The sequence below is a fragment of the Sabethes cyaneus genome, chromosome 2 (assembly GCF_943734655.1).
Source record: "Sabethes cyaneus chromosome 2, idSabCyanKW18_F2, whole genome shotgun sequence".
In the NCBI taxonomy this organism is placed as follows: Eukaryota; Metazoa; Arthropoda; class Insecta; order Diptera; family Culicidae; genus Sabethes; species Sabethes cyaneus.
Window position 1 is genome coordinate 134,889,736 of NC_071354.1, and position 20,882 is coordinate 134,910,617.

Below are 20,882 nucleotides of genomic sequence, written 5' to 3' on the forward strand. Positions count from 1 at the left end.
GTTTAAACGTGAAAACCGAATCTATTCTTGCTTATAATATATACGTTATTATTTTCTATGCAAAAATCTACGAAAAAAGACAAAAACGAAGAAAATTTTTTTGGACAATTTTCGGAAATTCCGTTGTTCGAATTACCATTTCTATTTCGTGCCAGAAGCGTTAACTCAACTCGTACACGCATTTTTCGAGTTTTTCAAACTGTTGAGCCCACAGACAATCGATTTTATAAAAAAAAATTGACTCATATCCTACAAATTATTTTTTTGCTCCTCGATTTTTCAAGCCAATTTAAAAGGGGGGGGGGGGCAACAGGTAAAACTCATAGCGGGTAGCCGTCAGCAGCTGAGATCTCTGATTTCATCCCTTTGTTCTGCCGGACAGACGGACATGGACACATAAGTAAGTAAGTAAGTTCCTTTGATTTTGCAAAACCTTTGCTTTAATTTCAGAAGCTTGGTGAGGACCACACGTCCTATGGTGTCATACCAATTTCACTAGTCAACAGAGATGTTACTAAAGACTAAAATGTAAACTTGGAACGTGGCAAAATTAACTTGGACCATAAATTCTATTTAATACAGTGTTCAATGTTTTTGCTTAGCAAATTGAATTGAATTTAATGGACTACTTAGTATATTTTAACTATTCTAAGATAAACTAATTTAGTTATATACTTACCACTTCCATTACTGAGATTAAAATTGATAAACCTATCGGATGATCGAACAGTTCTTTTCCTTTTTTTCACGGTAACGATGTTAAAGTCATCTGAAAAGAAATAAACATTTAGTGAAGGTACCCACAACAAAGGTTCGAGAAAGACGACGATTAATTATAAAAATATGAAACCAGTTACACAAAAATAGTGATCGACATCGGACCGAGTAAAGTCCAGAAAGTCCGGTCCGATAAACGGTCCGAAGTCCGATCGGAACGAAATTTTAGGGTCCGATTTTTTATCGAACCGGAACCGGAACGATGCGTTTCGGAACCGAACCGGACCCGATATTCTGTTGAAAGTCCGGAAAAGTCCGGATGACAGTAAAACTGACCGCAGTTGAAACGATGATTAGGACTTGATTTATATGTTTAAAACTAATTTCTTTTAACTTCCTCAGTATCGAGAAAAGGCAATAATATCGCTAGTAATAATCCACATTCTATTTAAGGCTCCCAAACAAGTCCAGCCAATCGATTTATTTTTGAACAATTAGCAAATATTTGTGAGTCTTGAAACCGAGCGCTTCTCAGCATCGACCCGTGCCTTTTAATCCCTCAAAATTTTGGACCAAAAAGGTTTGGGTCGAAGAGTCTCAGATTTTCATGAAATTTCGCTTACGAGCACAGGATATGAACTTTTTAATGAAAACAATAAGTCATCCAATTTTCCCAGAAAACTCACATATAAATTTTCCGAATTTTTCGAACACCGCTTATTTCAAAAGTTTATAGCTTTTAAATAACAGAACAGAACAGAAGTGGAAGTCCGAACGATTCGGCAATCAAAACTGGTAGGGAACTGTGGGTAAGACGGACAGGTGGTTGATTCTACCAGTTAAGCATTAAAATTCGTAAATGTTTTGATGGGCATCCAACCATCTTGCTATCTCATGATGTCTGAATGTTTCTATCATCATTTAGAACTTTCCAATTATGATAAAGTACAGAAACACTAAAAATTGGAAATTATTCTGCGTCTGGATGTAACTTTTTTCCATCGAAATTAAGCTTTTTGAGTGGTTTAATTCCAAAATGTTGCCCATAGCATGAAGTATTTCTATTTAATACCTTTTCAAGTAACGTCTGCATTGAAATAATACATAATTCCATTTGCGTATGAAAAATTGTGAACGCTTTAAAAAAATGTAAATGATGGGGTGAAATGGACAACTGCTAGTGTGGGTAAGATGGTCAGTGAACATATTATAATAAAATTGTTGATTTTGCTTCTTAGTGATATCTCAAGCATATAAATGAAAATTTAACCGGCAAACGTGAACTTCAAACATATTAGCAGCGCACATAGGAGTATTTGGCCCAAAAAGTTGGCCATAAGTCCGAAATATGAAATGCATGATTTTTATTTATATGTAGTATCTGTAATCTCAGCATAGTCTACTAGTCACGTTAGTATGATTTTGAACTGAATTTATGCTTTTCTTCGCTCAGCAAGCTGCCTATTTAGAACGCCATTCGGTAGTAAATTTTTTCGCTTTTAAAATGCGTTCTTCCGCTCGTTGGTGCAAAAACCTAAAAATCCGAGTGAAATAGTGTCTATTCACCATGGGTAAGTATTTATCAGCAAAGAAGGATGTTATTCAATAGTTTTCATGTATAATTGCATAAAATTAATGAATGTCTTCGATACGAATAGTGATTACGAAAATTACCCCAAAAATAGTGGTAAGATCTTAATACTTTAATCAATGTTTTGGTAACCTTCCGAGCATGTCCCGGCAAAATTTCAATCACCATCAGATAGGTCAAACATCACAGAATATAGTGGAATCGAAAAATCTTCCGCATGGTTCCGCTTTGTCGTTTTTTAGACATTTAATTATTTTAAGGTAGGAGTCGTGCGGGTAAGACCGGCACAGGGGATAAGACAAGCACGCATAGAGTTTTACGCATAGAGAATGCATTAATCAATTGTGTTATTAAAGACTCAACATATTTGTATTTATTATTTTAGATGTTTTAAAACAGATCGAGCTTACTATAAATCGTAAAATATCAAAATAATAAACAAAATAAACGCGAGTGTCGCTGATGCGCAGCCCGTTGTAACTTTTCGCGAGTAGGTTTTAAGCTTTATTTCTCAGAAGAAGTTTCAAACTAAATTTTAAGATTTTATATATTCTAGCTAGCATTGTTTTTCATAAGTGAGATTTAAGTAGAAATATGATTAATAAATGTATAAAAATCGTCTTTTTAAAAAACGTGCCTTGGGAGTAAGACCGGCACCTTTCGAACGGGGTAAGAATCGCCGGCAACAGTCACAGTCTGCGTTTGTCTCGCCCTGAATAATTTCACACACTCGTTCAAAGTCATTTATAGAGAAAAAGATATTATTCAATGTTACGGAGAACCCTCATTATGGTTACCGTACATGTACCGTATTAATGACTATCGTCCGATGGTCAGTAAACTGACCACTTTCGCGGAGGTTAACGGAAGTTATTCGGCTCTGGTCATTAAGGTATATGATTTGACTTCTATTGGGTTTGCCATCGACTTCTAGAGTGATTCGAGAAAGTACATGATGGGCTTAGTTAGACTTCTGCTTAATTCGGATCCATTGCTTAGTAGCTCAAGGCCGATACCAAGAAAAAAAGCAAACCTTTTTCGACCGAAACGTTGAAGATGTTGGAGGCAAATCAATTTCAAACTGAAGAATATGAGAAATGCAGCGACTATGAAACAGAAGACTGGAATGTGATGCTTCTATACGTATACGTACACACCTACACATTTATATACATACATACACTTTTACATCACACATACACCTGTACTAGCTCACATACATACTGACACACATCCATACACACATCCCAACAACACCTAATAAATGGTTATGTTCTTAATCGGTTTTTTATAAATATAAGAGAAAGATACGAATTGAACTTTACAGGGGATTAGTTGGCAATTTCTTTAACTTCATATGCAGAGTTGGGAAATATTTAATTTCTGATCATGTTTTATCAATATCGACTGGAAAGAAGCAATTTAGAATTTTGGCCAGCTTTTTGGGGCAAATACTCCTATGTGCAGCGGCTGGGCATGAAACAGTTTTTGGAATGCTTGTTCATATAGTGGGAGGGGGTGGACTGCCCCCTTCATGTTTTGCACGCTACACCACCATATTTTACGTATTCAATTTGTTAAGGGTCAAAAATAATAATATGCTCTCAGTTGGGGCGATTTACAATACCTGTCCATGTTACCCCCACACATTGTCCTTTTCACCCGCAGGCCGCAGCACTAAAAAAGTTCACTTTTTCGGACCATTTTTTACTCAAAATACACATTGAAAAACATTTTTTGTTAAATATTTCACTAGCTGCTTTTGAAAACAATATATTGAACTGAAGTAAATTGTATTTAGGTTTTATAAATCATAAGCTCTCTGTATTATATTAGTTGTTCTTCTTAATCTGTTCGTCATACCCACAGTTCCCCTAACAGCGTCTTTTTGACGTAGGACTACGTATTACTTTAATAGGGTGGCACGTTGGAGAAGCAAAAATGACCGCGACACGACAAAGTGATAGATTTTGAACGCTTATAGCTCAGCCAATTCTGAATATATTGGGTGTATAACAGGTGAGTCCTATAGAAGCTGAACAGATGTCAAAATGTAGGGTACGGCATCAGTCATCAAACATTTTCGGCTTGTTTATGGATATACCATTCCATGCTTTCAACTTGCCGGATAGAATATTATAAAAAATAATGTAGGTTCAAAATATAAATATGTGAAATACTCGCAACCTGTGCTTTATTATCATTACTCAAATTTGAAAACGACTCCATTGGAAAGGTCTTGCGGATCAAATCGAGGCCCGCTGTGTACTCTAAGCATGACGTTCTTCAGCCCGATTGGACACTGATTGAAAAGCGATCTGCAAATATTAAGCTTAGTAGTAGCATTAAGTGCATTACCCAGAATTATACGGATTATCAAAAGAAATGACAGGAAGATTATTAAAAGTTTTTATAAGGTTTATAATGTATTCTTTAGAAATTCCTGACAATTTGAAAACCATTAGTAGCCTTAAGAGTTATGTTGATATGTACACATAGAATCAAATAAATCAGTCTGTTTTAGTAAAAAAAAAAGAGCAAACGTATACAATTTCCTTTAGTAGGTGCGAATGCTCTTACTGTACACAAGAGTCAAGGCGGCACATTTTCTGAAATCGCGTACGAGTATGGCAAGGGACAGGAACAGCAGTTGGTGTACGCGGGAATGTCAAGAGTTACATCGATTGAAGGATTGTACTTGACGAATAACAGAGGCATATTTAAGTTTTACCATGTCAAGGGAAATGCATCACCGAGAATCCAGGAATTACGGACGGAACTTAGGCGCCTGGAAAACCACAAATTGGTTACTTTAGGTACTGAACTTCTAGAATTTACATCTAACGTAAGCCATTTTGCTGTACTGCTGAGCCTGAATGTACAGAGTCTAAACGCACGCACATTCAGCAGATATTTCAACCGATGCGGTTCTCAGACAGGCAGATATCCTTGCGCTCAGCGAAACATGGATGGACAGTAATGAAGTTATTTCCATATCAACATTAGTGCCAGGAGCTTTTCCTTACCAACCGGTAAGGAGATGACACCATGTACCTGATTTTAACGGCTAGTAAGTTTCTGATTAGCAAAATCAATTTTTTAAATAATTGTGACAATGTGATTTCTTCCCTTGAACCCTTTAAACAATCCAGTTAAAATATTCGGACAAGCGACATCAACTCGATAATGTTGCCACTGGAAATCAGATGTAAGAAAAAGAATGTCATTTATGATTATACCATACATTACTTTAATTCACAGTGTCAAACAGAAAACTTAAATTATCAGCATTATCATGATGTCTGATTTCGACCCCACGCTGCTCTAAATAACGGTTTAGTATGTGCCAGATTGCTTATAATTTACACGATACGAAGTTCTGCAATATGTAATGTAATGTAATGCTTTTGTAATGCTAACACTATGCTTTTTCTCTACAGCACAAAGTAGCCAATCCAATCGTTTCAATCAATTTTAAACTTTCAAAATGGTTCTTTTCAGAACCATCATAACTGTCAATGAAGAGTATTATGATTTCCATTAGCAATCAATTTTCTCATAAGTGTTTTTAGTAAGGTGTGTCTAGATTGGCAACCAGTGGCATGCAATTGTTCCTAACTGTTGTTTCCAAGTAACTATGGCGACGTACCACAAATGTGCAGGTGGCGACAGAACCAACATTGAGCAAAAACTAGCAACATATCGCATTCCCAACGTAGCTAAAATTGCCTATTCTAAACGCACCTTTACATTAACTTTGCGTAGTCCTACGTTGAATATGCGGTCGTGTCTTATACACAACCCCTCTGATTTTTTGTTTTTTTTTGTTAGATTATAGTCACTTTAACCAGCTTGGGTCATTCGTGACTTCTACGGGGTTGGGATTTGCACCCGGGTCCTCGACGTGAGAGGCGTGAATGCTAACCACTACGCCGGGACTGACCCCTTTTTTATTTTTATTTTTCTTTGGGAAGGTTTTCGCATAGAGGCAAATAGGGTAAATGATTTTGAGTGGACCTAGTCGAATTCTGATCTTGAGTGGGCCTACTTTTAAATAAGAGTTTTAGGATATTATACCTATCAAGTCTTTCTACTGTATTTTACTTTTATGTTTATCTTTAATCATTTCTGAACGTAAATATACTAAAATTAAATTAAAATTATAGCCAAAACTACTTTATTGCCGCGTATTTAAAAATAGCTGTTTTTCAGCGTTTTGGCAGTCACCATAGAGTATTTTCGAACTATTATTACGTGAAACAATACTCTTAAAATGATGCTAAAATATGTGTAATTTCAATTTAGGTATTTAAATGTTCAGTAAAACCAGCAAAATCGTCAAATTCCTTAAAAATTTTAAACCCCTTTTGTGATCTTGAGCTGACCTAGTATTGATTTTAGAATGGACCTAGTTTTGCGCTTCGAGACATCACTGACGGTAACTATCATTGCCTACCACTAACGAACACGTCGTTGTATATTCATTGAAACTGCTTGTCAGGTGCTACTTGTCACTTGTATTTGTATCTCCGTTTATAATTAATCTATAAGCATGAGGATATTGGAAGTAAACTTAATTTATAGCCCAAATAAAAACTTAGTTATATTAATAAAACTAACTGTGTATCCTTTTTCGTAGTTGCTTCATAGTGTTTGTACATTGTACCCTCTAGTTTTGAAACTAAAAAGTCTTCCTAACTAGTTAGCATAACTTATGGCATTTTATGCTTAAAATGATGTAAACTTAATTTATTCTCAGTATTGTACAAAATTTTTAACCATTATTGATTGGAAGCTAAGATGGATTAAAAGATAAGAGGGATGCTAATTGCCTTTTGCTAAAAAAGAGCTATAAGAGTATAAGAAAGGTAAAAGCTGTTCAACCCTGTGTCCTATTAACTACAACTCAACAATTGAACTTGAAATAAAGTCCAGTCCCAAAAACTTCTTTAATTACGTGAAAACCAAACTAAAATCTGACAACTTTCCATCCATAATGCATCTTGATGAAAGTGTTGGGGATAACTCGGAAAAGATTTGTAATCTCTTTGTAAAATTTTTTCAAGAAATCTATACAACATTTTCTGAAGAACATCGCGATCGCGATTATTTTGCATTTCATCCGGAGTTTTCAGTGGATATAGGTGTCAACCAACTTCATGCCCAGGACATTTTGCAGGCCTTAAAAAATTTAGATGCCTCAAAAGGCCCTGGACCCGACGGAATCCCTCCAGTTTTCATAAAAAATCTTACAATGGAGTTTACAGCTCCTTTGTTTTGGTTTTTTAACTTATCACTGAAATCCGGAATCTTTCCAAAAATATGGAAAAGCTCTTTTTTAGTACCTATCTTTAAATCAGGTCGGAAATCTGGCGTACGTAATTATCGTGGCATTGCCATAATCTCTTGCATTCCAAAACTTTTCGAAGCAATTCCTGCAAATTAAGAACAGAATTACAGAAATGCAACACGGTTTCTTCAAAGGACGCTCGACTACGACAAATTTACTGGAATTTATTGACTATTCATTGAATGCAATGGATAATGGAAACCATGTAGAAGCACTTTATACAGACTTCAGCAAAGCATTTGATCGCATTGACATACCAATGCTGCTTTTCAAATTGCAAAAAATTGGAATTCAACCAGGGCTCCTGAAATGGCTTGAATCGTATTTATCTAATCGCCAACAAATAATTAAATTTAACGGAAAGAACTCGAATCCAATTCAAGTCACTTCTGGGGTCCCTCAAGGCTCTCATTTGGGACCTCTTCTTTTCATTTTGTATGTAAACGACATTTCCTTCATTCTCAAGAAACTTAAATCAAGAAACTGCTAATATATGCCGATGACATGCAGCTCTTTTTGGAAGTAAGAAATGAAGAAGACATCAATGTATTCCAGAATGAAATACACATATTCTACACATGGTGTAAAAAAAGCCTATTAGAACTTAATGTAAAAAAATGCAATCTAATAACATTCATCAGAAAAAGAACTACACCAGAAGTCTCAATCAGATTAGGAAATCAAACAGTAGAAAAATGTGCAAAAGTTAGGGATTTAGGAATTATCTTAGACTCCAAGCTAAATTTTATCAACCATTATAAAGCAATAATACACAAGGCAAATAACATGCTAGGTTTTATTAAACGTTTTAGCTACAATTTTTTGGATCCATACACAATCAAAACATTATACATTGCCTATGTGACGTCAATACTGGAATATTGCAGCATTGTATTGTCACCTTTTTTCATCACGTACGAAGAGAGAATAGAATCAGTACAAAAACAATTTCTCTTATATGCCCTTCGTAAATTAGGTTGGACAACATTTCCACTTCCATCATACGAAGCACGCTGCATGCTTATAAATATACAATCATTAACCCTTTATAAGGCCGTGGCAATAAAATTGCCACCAACGAAAAATATTTGTTTTGCGTCTATAATGACATCAATATAATTATAGAAGCAAAATAAAAAATTTTTGTTGGTGGCAATATAGTTGCCACTGCCTTATAAAGGGTTAAAAGAGCGTCGTAAATATGCAATGGTCTTATTTGTAAACGATATCGTTTCGCAGCATATTGACTCAGCAACACTTTTATCAAAACTGAACTTTTATACACCTACTCGGCAACTTCGTAATCGAAATTTATTTACCATAAGCCATAATCGCACAAATTATGCAAAATTCGGTCCATTAAATCGTATGATGGCCTCGTACAATCAATACTGCCAAACCATTGACTTTACAATGTCTCGGCATAGACGTAAACATTACTTTCAGTCAACACGTAATCGTAACGCGTAGCGAACGATACAACAGAATAAGTACACTTTTTAATCTTCATTTAATTATAAGACTTTTATATGAGAAAACTGTATATTATACTAAACTACATCGGTTGACGAAATAAATAAATAAATAAATAGCAGTAGTATAGTTGTACTATTGAAAAAACGATTCCTTGTTATTATTTTGTTCATTTACATGGAAGAAACTATGACAATCCTAATTTAGGTCCATTCAAAAATCAGAAATAAGTCCACTCAAGATCATGTTGTACTGTTGTACTGTGTTGATCAAGTACTGATAATGTAGAAAAAGGTGGTACTTTCCAACAAATACTAACATCACCACATATTATTTATAAATGACGAGTAAATTAAGCAGGAGTGTGAGTGGTGGTCTTAAAACTCACTAAATAGGTCCACTCAAGTTCAATAACCCTAGCAGCAATATAAGCAGAACGGTCGCTGCCAATCGCATAGCAGCTTACACATACTTTCGTGTGTATTCGTATGCGTTCGTGTGTTTTCGTGGAAAAAAAGTGACTCGCTACCGTCAGGTTGACTAGTATCTGTAGAAAGTAGCATGTACGTTTTTGGATTTCTACTTTCACTTCTGTTCTGTGATCGTAGAACAATTTTTTTATGAAAATGTAATAAAATTTTCTCAGCAATCCAGGAAAAATATTAGTTGGAACAAGTTTTCCACATGATTTTCGATGACTGAGCAAAATTCTAAGGAAATGTTGGAAAGCCCATGTTCTAAGTCTTAGGAAATTTTGAAATATTTTCTTCTTATTTGATAATTCATTATCTGTTAGTGTCAAAAATTTCACTGCAGCGATTTTGTTTTTCTACAGGAATTTTCCACCACCGTGGAAAATTTTGAGAAAAACTTTTTCCAACAGGTATTTTTGTTAAGCGGCTGAGAATTTTTTTGTCATTTCATAAAACAAATTGTTCAAGAGTTGCATGCAAAATTTCATGAAATTCTGAGAACCTTCGGCTCACTTCATATGATAATTTTGAAGAATGTATAAATAATCATAGTAGAATTGAATGGAAAACATTTTGTTGGTTGCTTCTAAAGCTTCTAAACAGCTGTAGTTTGTATCAAACGTGTCCTGAGTGCATAAAAATTTTAATTGTGTTTTTATCGAAATCATATTTTTAACCTCGGTACGTTATTATTTCACAAACAACTCACTGCTATTTTCTATAAAGCGGATAAAATTATCTTCTTTTTGACCCATCGTTTTTGCATGGATATTGCAATTTCTGAATTTCTAGAGGCGGTGAAAGACAATTTTTTGATGTAGGACTACGTCTTTGTTTACTATACTGGAACTGGGTAGCACTTTGTGAAAATGAAAATAGAAGTGTAACGTTTGAATGAAAGATTTCAAATGCTAATAACTACTAAACTACTGAATGAAACTGAACAATTTATATGTCGCTGGATAGATAAAATGACCAGCAATTTTATGGAGGGGGTAAGAGCAATTTTAAGAAGGGCGTAAGATCGGGGCTCCTATACAAATGAAGCACAAATTTCCTCAAAACTCGAAAACTAATCAAGTAAATGGAACCAAATTTGGCATGTGGGGGTTTCAGAAGGCAAGAATTTTTTCTGTAGTGAATTGAGACCTCTCCCTCTTTAGGAGTTTATTCTATGGTGTACTGAAACCCCTTCCCCTTCTAAGACGGGGGCTTCCATACAAATGAAATACAAATTTGCCCATAACTCGAGAACTAATTAAGCAAATGGAACCAAATTTGGCATGTGGGAGTTTTTGAAGGCATGAATTTTTTTTATGATGGTTTGAGGACTCTCATACAAAGAACACAGAAATTTTTGCGTATGTGCCATATTTTTTGCTATGTAACAAGCAGTAAGCTCTGAAAGTAAATTAATGAAACCTTCTCGGAGCAAAAGAAAGTTAATCGACGCCGCTAGCTTACGTGCCTGTTGCCATTCATGTCAAAAGAGGACATTCGAATGGCATGCCATATTTGCGATGAACGTGCTTTGGCATTTTTGTCATTTGTAACCAATGAATGGCTCTTTTTAAGGCCACAAGCGAGTTAAAGTAAGATTATTGAAACATGTCGGGCTACGCATAATCATATTTAATACAATAATCTGTGGGCTGGTCATTTATTGCTATTTCAACCTTTATAATGCCCACAAATGATTTTTAAAAGAAATCTCAATGGTTGCAGGCGTTGTACTTATGAACCCCGGTCCACGTATTTTCAAAGCCACCATTGCATTCAATGAAGAATTGAATCTGAATATTTCGCTCTTCTCTTTTATTAACATTCACTTAAACAAAGGCACTCCCAGATTCTTATAAACATGCATATGCCAGAAATGCAGTTTACATTAGTCTTTGATGTAATGATCTGATATAGTCCTACGTCACCCTTTCGTACAACCTTTAGTGCTGTATACCTTGTAGTTTTTTGTTAAAAAACTGACTTTTACGTCTGAATGTGCACCATTTTGGAATGCGTTTAAATTTTCTAAAAAAGAGTAGGTCATGCAGAAAATAATTTAGTTTAGGAATTTTCCATGACGGGTAAGCTACCAAGCACCAGTCAATGGTGCCGCATTTTTCAATTTTTTAAATAATCCGTTTCAAGGAGCCGAATAGCACTTAAAAGTCACAGTTTATAGGTTCCACACATTCAAAGCTTTGCCTTTGACATTTACCTACTTTTTAAAATTGGTAAATTTTGCATCCTGACAATTTCGGAGTTCCGGATCGGAATCGGACCGGAACCGGAACAGAGCTAAATCGGACCTAAAACATTCGTTCCGTACCGACACTACACAAAAAGCAGAAACTGATCATATGATCAGATGATCATATACAAATACAAATTCCTTAACTTTTGCAATTGATGCAAACAATTGATACATTAAGGCTTAGAATAATCAGCTTTGATTAACTTTCACTTCGCTGAAACTGTAAACTAGGGAATTCCCTTCGCATGAGCTGCAAACTGCTTGTGATCAAATCATGAATTGATCCACAATCTCCTTTTTTCATGCCTAATCATGCTTTTACCATGCATCTGGTAAAAATCATGCTTTTTCACTTGCATCGAATTGGTAGGGTGATTTATCTATTTTGGGCAGATCGTTACGCGTACTCTATTTTGGACATTTACGCCAAATCAGATAGAAATGTCCAAAATAGAGTATGCGTAACGCCTGTCCAAAATATATTACCCACCTTAATTCTACGTGCTAGCATGGATTAAACCCTACGTCAAAATCGTAAAATTAGTATAAAAATTTAACCTACGATCTATTAAGAGCGCTCTCTGATCGTTACGATTACGAATTTCTGATTTAATTATAAACTTGAACTATGCAGTCCACAAATTTTCAGTCCATGATCTTGAGTCTAGTTGAGTCTAGTAAAAACATGCATGCAAATTCAACACTGAATTGAAAAGAAAAAAAAAACAAAAAGCCACACTATCGCTGCTTGAAAACGAATGTTGGTAGAATAGAACTAGGCGGTAACATCATACAAGCATTCATTATTTATTTCAGTGCCATTATGCGATTTAACCCAGTTAATGCTTTACTTCCGGTATGCTTTCGAATTAACCGGTTGTGTCAGCTTTGCTTACACAAACCACGTGAAATGAAGGTCGGTGGCGGTGGTTCGAGAAACCGCCAATTCATAGAAATGTTGAATGAAAAGTGAACCTTATGTTCCAAGAGATAGCAAGTTGTGTATGTAAACTGTTTGAAACATATCAGTACTTTTCGAAAATGTTCAAGTAAACAAATAGCAATACTTACTTATTTCATTTTTTCCAAATATCAAAAGCTTCTCATGGTCATTAAGGAATTTGTGCAAATTTTCTACGAAAATCTGAAAATAAAAGATAATTATGTTATTTTTTGAAGTTACATTCAATTTTTCGTTAAAATTCCGATTCGAAACGCTAGGCAATGTTTTAAAGTGCACATAATTCGGTCTTGGCAAATTTATTCATATACCAAATGTCTTGTAACCAAGGATCAATTATATCCTTATTTTATTTTGAAATGAATTCTATAGTCTTTACAAAGGGAAATGGCGAAAAGAAGAGAACAGTTTGGTTTACTGAACCGCTACACTTCCTAACCTCAATCCAACCAAATCTACATACATTGTCCACGCAAAACTGAATGTAACAGTTGAATGCTTCTCGATTCAGAAGCCCTGACTCAGGGCCCCTGAGACTGTGCTGCTTGACGACCCAGCAACCAACAAAGAGTGATAAGGGCATTTTTCAAAATTATCATACAAAATGTGTCAAACGGTCGCAGAATTTCATTAAATTTTGTGTGTTAAATTTTGTGTATGGCCATAGAACTTTTTTTCTACAACAATAAAAACTGTGGGCTTGAACGTTTTTCTAAAACTTGATCCTTCTTGGCGATAGACTTCGCAGCCGGCTGTTAGAGTACACGACAATTAAAGGCCTAGTGCAACAATCCTACTGACTCTATTTATTTATATCAGTGCCCAGCTTAGACTGAAACTCACGACAACTGGCTTCTTAGGCCAGCTTCGTACCTCGAAACAACTGGGCGGTGATTAATACAATATTTAACAAATTCGAGGATTCTATTCTAGCTTTCTGGTTTGTTCGAGCATCGCTTATTCCAGAGATTCATAACTCTTAAACTAAACACCGCAGAAACATTGTTCAATGCAAGAAAATTCTCCCAGCAACCTCCACCAGCAGGTAATACATTGTTTACCTAGCCAAAACAGCAAATTTACTTACATTTTTATGAAAGACTAGCTGACCCGACAAACTTCGTATTGCCACAAATTAAACTGTGTTGTACATAAATCGTGAATATCGGATGACCTTTGTCACAATCTCGTGTTTTGCAAGTTTCTGAGGAGTTCATGGGTGTTTTAATATACAAGTTTTCCTCACAGTAAAGTAGAAAACAACTCCCCCCATTGCTTAGCCTGATAAAATACCATTTCGCGAAAAACCTTACGCGGGATGTACCATTTCACGGAAAATCTTTTCGTAGAAAGTACCATTTCGCAGGGGTGATCCAACTGAAGGAAAGTAATAGAGGTCAGTAGGGTAACCAACCTATTTTGAACCCCATCAGCAGCTGTACATAATTTGGACACTTGCATTTGATTTTGCTGTAAGTATCCAAATTATATACAGCTGCTGAGGGGGTCCAAAATACGTTGGTTACCCTAGATCTAGAAAAATAAATAAACCTAGATAGAGGTGATCTCTACGGGGGGCTGCCCCCCGCAGTGGCCGGCGCTTCCGACGGCAGGTCGCCGGCAACACTCGCGGCCTGTGGCCGTCGCGCGCTGAATTATCTAATGTTACTAATGATAGTTTTTGGTGGTCTTGTTATTGATTAATGTTTTATGAAAGAGTCTAAAATTTCTCGAGTTCGATTAGTTTTTGAGTTACGCAAAAATTTCTGTTTTATTTGTATGATAGTCCTTATCCCCCTACCACAGGGGTGAGGGGTCTCAAACCATCATTAAAAAAATTCCTGCCTCTAAAACCCCCCACATGCCAAATTTGGTTCCACTTGCTTGATTACTTTTCGAGTTATGAGGAAACTTGTATTTCATTTGTATGGGAGCCCCCTCCTAAAAAGGGAGAGGGGTCCTAATTCATCATAGAAAAAATTCATGCATCCAAAAACGCCCACAAGCCAAATATGTTTCCCTTTGAATAATTAATTCTCGAGTTATGAGGAAATTTGTATTTCATTTGTATAGAAGCCCCCCCTCCTAAAGTAGGGAAAGGTTTCAATTCACCATAGAAAAAATTCTTGTCTCCAAAAACACCCACATGCAAAATTTTGTTCCATTTGCTTGATTAATTCTCGAGTTATGCAGAAATTTGTGTTTCATTTGTATGGGAGCCCCCCTTCTTAGTGGGAGGAGGGGTCTCTAACCATCATAGGAACCTTCCCTGGCCCCAAAAACCCTATATGCAAATTTTCACGCCGATCGGTTCAGTAGTTTTTGAATCTATAAGGAACATTCGGGCGACAGACAGAAATCCATTTTCATAGGTATAGATTTTTATGGGAGCCCCCCTCTTAGTGGGGGCAGGGATCTCTAACCATCATAAGAACCTTCCCTGGCACCAAAAACCCCTACATGCAAATTTTCACTCCGATCGGTTCAGTAGTTTTCGATTCTATAAGGAACATAGAGTAGACAGAAATCCATTTTTTTAGGCATAGATTTGTATGGGAGCCCACCTCTTAGTGGGGGGAGGGGTCTCTTGCCATCGAGAGAACCTTCCGTAGTCCCAAAAACCCCTACATGCAAATTTTCACGCCGATCGGTTCAGTAGTTTTCGATTCTAAAAGGAACATAGGGACAGACAGACAGATATCCTTTTTTATAGGTATAGATTATTTAGTCTGCGCTGCTTGATCTTTAAGATATCAATTTTTTAAATAGGGAAATGTTTAGGAAAATCGAGTTTATCGGCCATAAGTCTAGAATAACAAAAAACGCAATCATGAAACTATTGCCACTAAAAAGCAATGCAAAGCCTTGGGCTTAAACATCTTTCTAACACTTGGCCCTTCTTAATCGGCCTACTTCGGAGCCGGTTGTTAGAGTACAGAACAATTACTGGTCTAGTGCAACAATCCTGCTGACTCTATCTAGCAGGACCACTCAGCCGAGTTTCGAACATACGACGACTGTTTTGTTAGACCAGCATCGTACCTACCATCGAAGTTAACTGGGCGGTTAATTGCGACTAAAAGATTATGAATTGGCAAATTTGAAAAAAGCCCATTTAAAATTTTCTAATAATTAGAACACGGGTTTTCGAAAATTTCTTAGGATTTTTTTATGTATGTATGTACAGGGGGAAGCTACCATCAGTTCAAGGTCCCGTCATTGTATGTGTACATTTTAGACGTACAGTAGACCCAAATTTGATTGTCAAATGATTTTATCATTCAATATTGAATTAATCATTCAATGGACAATGTTTGTTCTACGATGCTTGGCTCAAGAAAAATAAGAGACCTCAAATTTTTCAAATATTGTCTTCATAGCATAGCATAGCATGGCATAGTATAGAAAAAATATTGTCTTCATTTAAAATAAGATCCATGAAATATATCCGTATACAAAATTTCTTGAAATTCTGACACGCTTCGGCCCAAATCTGTACGATAGTTTTGAAAAATCCCCATAAGCCTAACGGTATGTAAGGAAATGATTTACGGCAATGGTTTACCATTAAGGTATACCACTGTTGCATTGTTCCTCAAGAAGAAACTTTTGCATACAATTCTCTGCGTTATGTCTTGTTTGTTCAGGGTCAGCCAGCTATAAGACGGATAATCAATGTCATGTCATCTTTGAACTGTATTTAAAGGTATCATTTTACACTGTTTTCACACTGCTTTCATACTGCTGTTTCTATTCATTGGCACATATATGTTTGAGTTCATGGAAATTCACGGTTTCAAAATCTATTTATGCCACTTGGCAAACCAAAAAACGTACGTTTTATTATCAAATCCGTTCAGTCTGTCACTTAACTTTAGATCGTGGCCGATACGACGTCAGTCAATAACATATTGAATAGTGCTTGAAAGTACATCATCCACTTATCATTTTTCAGTTTACGTATCGTTTTGATTCAAATCCGAGTTTAGATTAGGGATCGATTGTAGTATACTGGGCCGCTAACTTCGTTGAGATGCTGTAGTCAAATGAGCATCTATTGAGCAAAAACCGAAAATGAAGCCTGGTAGCAATAGTAATGATAGTTGGCAGTACCCTCTCAGATTTCAATGAAACTTTTTGTGAAAAGTGTTCATGTAAATAAACAACTTATATAAGATATATTTAAAAAAAAAGAAAAAAAAACATTGAGTACATTCCATAAGTTAGTTTAGACTAATTTTGGAAACTCTAAGTATGCAAAGTTGCTTATTTACATGAATTCTGCAGACACACTAAGTTTAATTAAATTCTGAGAGGATCATGCCAACCTCTGGTCGAGTTGGCGTGAAATCCGTCTTGAATAAAAAACGTCCTTTATGAGCGAAAATGCAATTATGCTGCCAAAACAGCGAATTTAAAAAAAACAACTTTTTGCATTAAATTGTAAAACAATCCATATGAATTGACTGTAAATCGATTCTGAAGCGTAAATTAAAAGTCAGATGAATAAGGCGTGTTCGCGACAAAATTTGGACACCTCTAAACACACACAGCTTCGGAAATACATTAACAATGAGTGAAATATTTTGCAGAGTGTTAGATGTATGTCTGTTCTTTCCGAAAATATAACACTTGTTTATATTACAAGCGATCAGCGTAAAATGGCGTCGAAAGAAGAGCAGGTGCGAAAAGCAATTGTGTGCGGTCGCAATGAAAATCCGGATCCCTCTTTAAGAAAACTTGTCAAAAAGCTTGGATTTCCTCCAAGCACTGTTCACAGAGTATTAAAATCGTTCGATACTCGCTTGACAACAGCTAGGAAGAATGGAAGTGGAACAAAAACGGATCTGAGGAACAAGGATGCGAAGGTAAAACAAATATTACGGAGGAGACTAGATCTTTCTGTACGTACCATTGCTCGTAAAATAAAAATTTCGCCAACATTCGTGCACACTTCTAAGCAACGACAAGGAATGAAGTCTTTCAAGGTGAAGACTGTGCCAAACCGTAATGATAAGCAAAATACGACTACCAAAACACACGCTCGTAAGATTTATCATGAATATTTAACGAAGATTCCATGCGTTATAATGGACGATGAAACGTATGTCCTAGAAGACTTTAAACAGCTTCCTGATATGTCTTTTTACACTGCCATGAAACGAAATGGCGCTGCAGAGCATTTTAGAACAAAGAAGAAAGCCAAGTTTCCCAAAAAACTACAAGGTATACAGCCCTCAGGGTTGTACGAAAGGGTGACGTAGGACTATATCAGATCATTAGATCAAAGACTAATGTAAACTGCATTTCAGGTATATGTATGTTTATAAGAATCTGTGAGTGCCATTAAGAGAAAAAGTGAAATATTCAGATTCAATTCTTCATTGAATGCAATGGTGGCTTTGAAAATACGTGGATGGGGGTTCATAAGTACAACGTCTACAACCATTGAGATATAGAAATTTCTTTTAAAAATCACTTGTGTGCATCATAAAGGTTGAATGACCAACCCACAGATTATTGCATTAAATATGATTATGCGTAGCTTGACATGTTTCAATAATCTTACTTTAACTCCCTTGTGGCCTTTAGAAGGGTCATTGGTAACATTAAAGCCAAAGCACGTTCATCGTAAATATGACGGGTCATGCGAATGTCCTTCTCTTTTGACATGAATGGCAACAGGCCAGAGGTTGGAAAACTCGCAAAATGAATAGATACACCGAGCATCGGCAAACGGTTTTTATCATGATAAAACTGCTGCGCGAGTGGTTCAATTCGCCTATAACAATGAGCAACATACACTCACGCTTCATAGCATCGCTGAATATACGAATATCGTGAGCAACGCAAAAGTGCGATTTACCGTCTTCTGCTGCTTGTAAATCCACTAACACTACTTTAAACTATTCCCTTTTCGTGGTAATATTATTTTGAATACTTTCCGGCGTCCCCGAGCATTCTATATCCGATAAATCGAACATACTCAATGTTCAATATTCAATTTTTGAACGAAATCTGATGTTCACAATGAGGGATGTTCATCGATTCAAATGATCACTTTTTCGCAAATTCTCCAACCACTGCAACAGGCACGTAGGTTAGCGGCGTCGATTCACTATCTTTTGCTTCGAGAAGGTTTAACTAGTTTACTTTCACACCTTACCGCTTGTTACATAGCAGAAATTATGGCACATACGCAAAAATTTCTGTTTTATTTGTATGAGAGTCCTTATCCTCCTAGCACAGGGATTAGGGGTCTCAAACCATCGCAAAATAAATTCACGCCTCCAAAAATACCCACATGCCAAATTTGGTTCCATTTGCTTAGTTATTTCTCGAGTTATGAGGAAATTTGTATTTTATTTGTATGGAAGCCCCCCCCCCCTCCTAAACAGGGGAGGGGTCATAATTCATCATTGAAAAAATTCTTGCCTTCTGAAACCTCCACATGCCAAATTTGGTTCTATTTGCCTGACTAGTTCTATAGTTATGAGGAAATTTGTATTTCATTTGTATGGGAGCCCCCTCTCTTAGAAGGGGGAGGGGTCTCAGAGTACCAGAGAAAAACTTCTTACCTCCAAAATCCCTCACATGCCAAATTTGGTTCCTTTTGCTTGATTAGTTCTTCTCGAGTTATGAGGAAATTTGTATGTTATTTGTATGGGAGCCCCCCCCCCCTCCTATAGAAGGAAGGGGTCATAATCCACGCCACCATAGAAAAAATTCAAACCTCCATATGCTAAATTTGGTTCCATTTGCTTGATTAGTTCTCGAGTTTTGAGGAAACTTTTGTTTCATTTGTATAAGAGCCCCACCTCTTACGCCCTCCTTAAAATTCCTCTTTTACCACCCCCCCCCTCCATAAAATTGCTGGTCGTTTTATCTATCCAACAACATATAAATAGTTCAGTTTCATATAGTAGTTCAGAAGTTAATACAGAAATCTTTCATTCAAACGTTACACTTCTATTTTCGTTTTCACAAAGTGCTACCCAGTCCCAGTATAGTAAACAAAGACGTAGTCCTACGTCAAAATATTTAGTATGGCAGGCTGTGGCCGAGCAAGCAAAAATTACATCACTACGGAAACGGTTAACAAGGAAATATACCATGAAGAATGCCTGCAGAAACGATTGTTACCGTTCCTACACAGCCATAATGTACCCTCGCTGTTTTGGCCTGATTTGGCATCCTGTCACTACGCCAAAGATGTTTTGGAATGGTATGATGCTAATGGAGTTCATATTGTACCGAAGGAGGCGAATCCACCTAACTGTCCAGAGTATTCGGCTTTGGTATTGGGCTTTGGTGAAGAGAGAGCTGTCCCGGCAACCAAGCCTTATATATGTACAGGGAGACCTCAATATAAGACAATTTAAAATTTCAAAAAGTTATTTTATATCGAAATTGTCTTATATAGAAACATGATTTTTTCAAAAAAAAAATTGCATTAGCGATCGCCAATTTGGCTCTGTGTTGTGTGTTTACCTTTTTACCTTTGTTATACTATAACAAAGGTTTAGGAATTGGTCGAAAAACACGAAATTGATCCGAGGCCCGGAGGGCCGAGCCACATATACCAATCGACAGGGTTCGACGAACTGAGCAATGTCTGTGTGTGTGTGTGTGTGTATGTGTGTATGTATGTGCGGAGCGCAACTTTTCTATCGCCTGTTTCTCGGAGATGGCTGAACCGATTTGTTCGCTATTACTTTTGTTTGAAAGGTATTATTGCCTAGTATATCACTATTGAATTGTTTCGAGGTCCGACATTTCGTTTTAAAGTTATAAGTAAAAAAGTAAAAATTACGTGACACGATTTTCTCCGTACCCAAATGACCGATTTCAACGATCTTGGTATCGAATGAAAGCTCTTGTTAACACTAAATTTTTCGGATAAATTTTATTGAAAACAAACAATCAGTTTAAAAGTTATGCTTAAAAAACCTGTTTTGACAAGGTAATAATTATCGCCTGTTTCTTAGAAATGACTAAAGCGATTTAGACGCTATTAGTCTCATTTGACAGGTAACATAACCTAATAGATCACTATTGATTTG

At 36.3% G+C, this 20,882-nt stretch overlaps 1 protein-coding gene across 1 annotated transcript in view; it reads right to left on the reverse strand.

Moving 5' to 3' along the window:
• Positions 1-20,882, reverse strand: part of LOC128737195 (A disintegrin and metalloproteinase with thrombospondin motifs adt-1) — a 61,081-nt gene that overhangs the window by 17,074 nt on the left and 23,125 nt on the right. Inside the window, exons 2-3 of the mRNA XM_053831785.1 lie at positions 12,930-13,002; positions 680-769 (exon numbers count right to left, since the gene is read on the reverse strand). Coding sequence (XP_053687760.1) covers positions 680-769; positions 12,930-13,002 — 163 coding nt within the window. The remainder of the gene's footprint in view (positions 1-679; positions 770-12,929; positions 13,003-20,882) is intronic.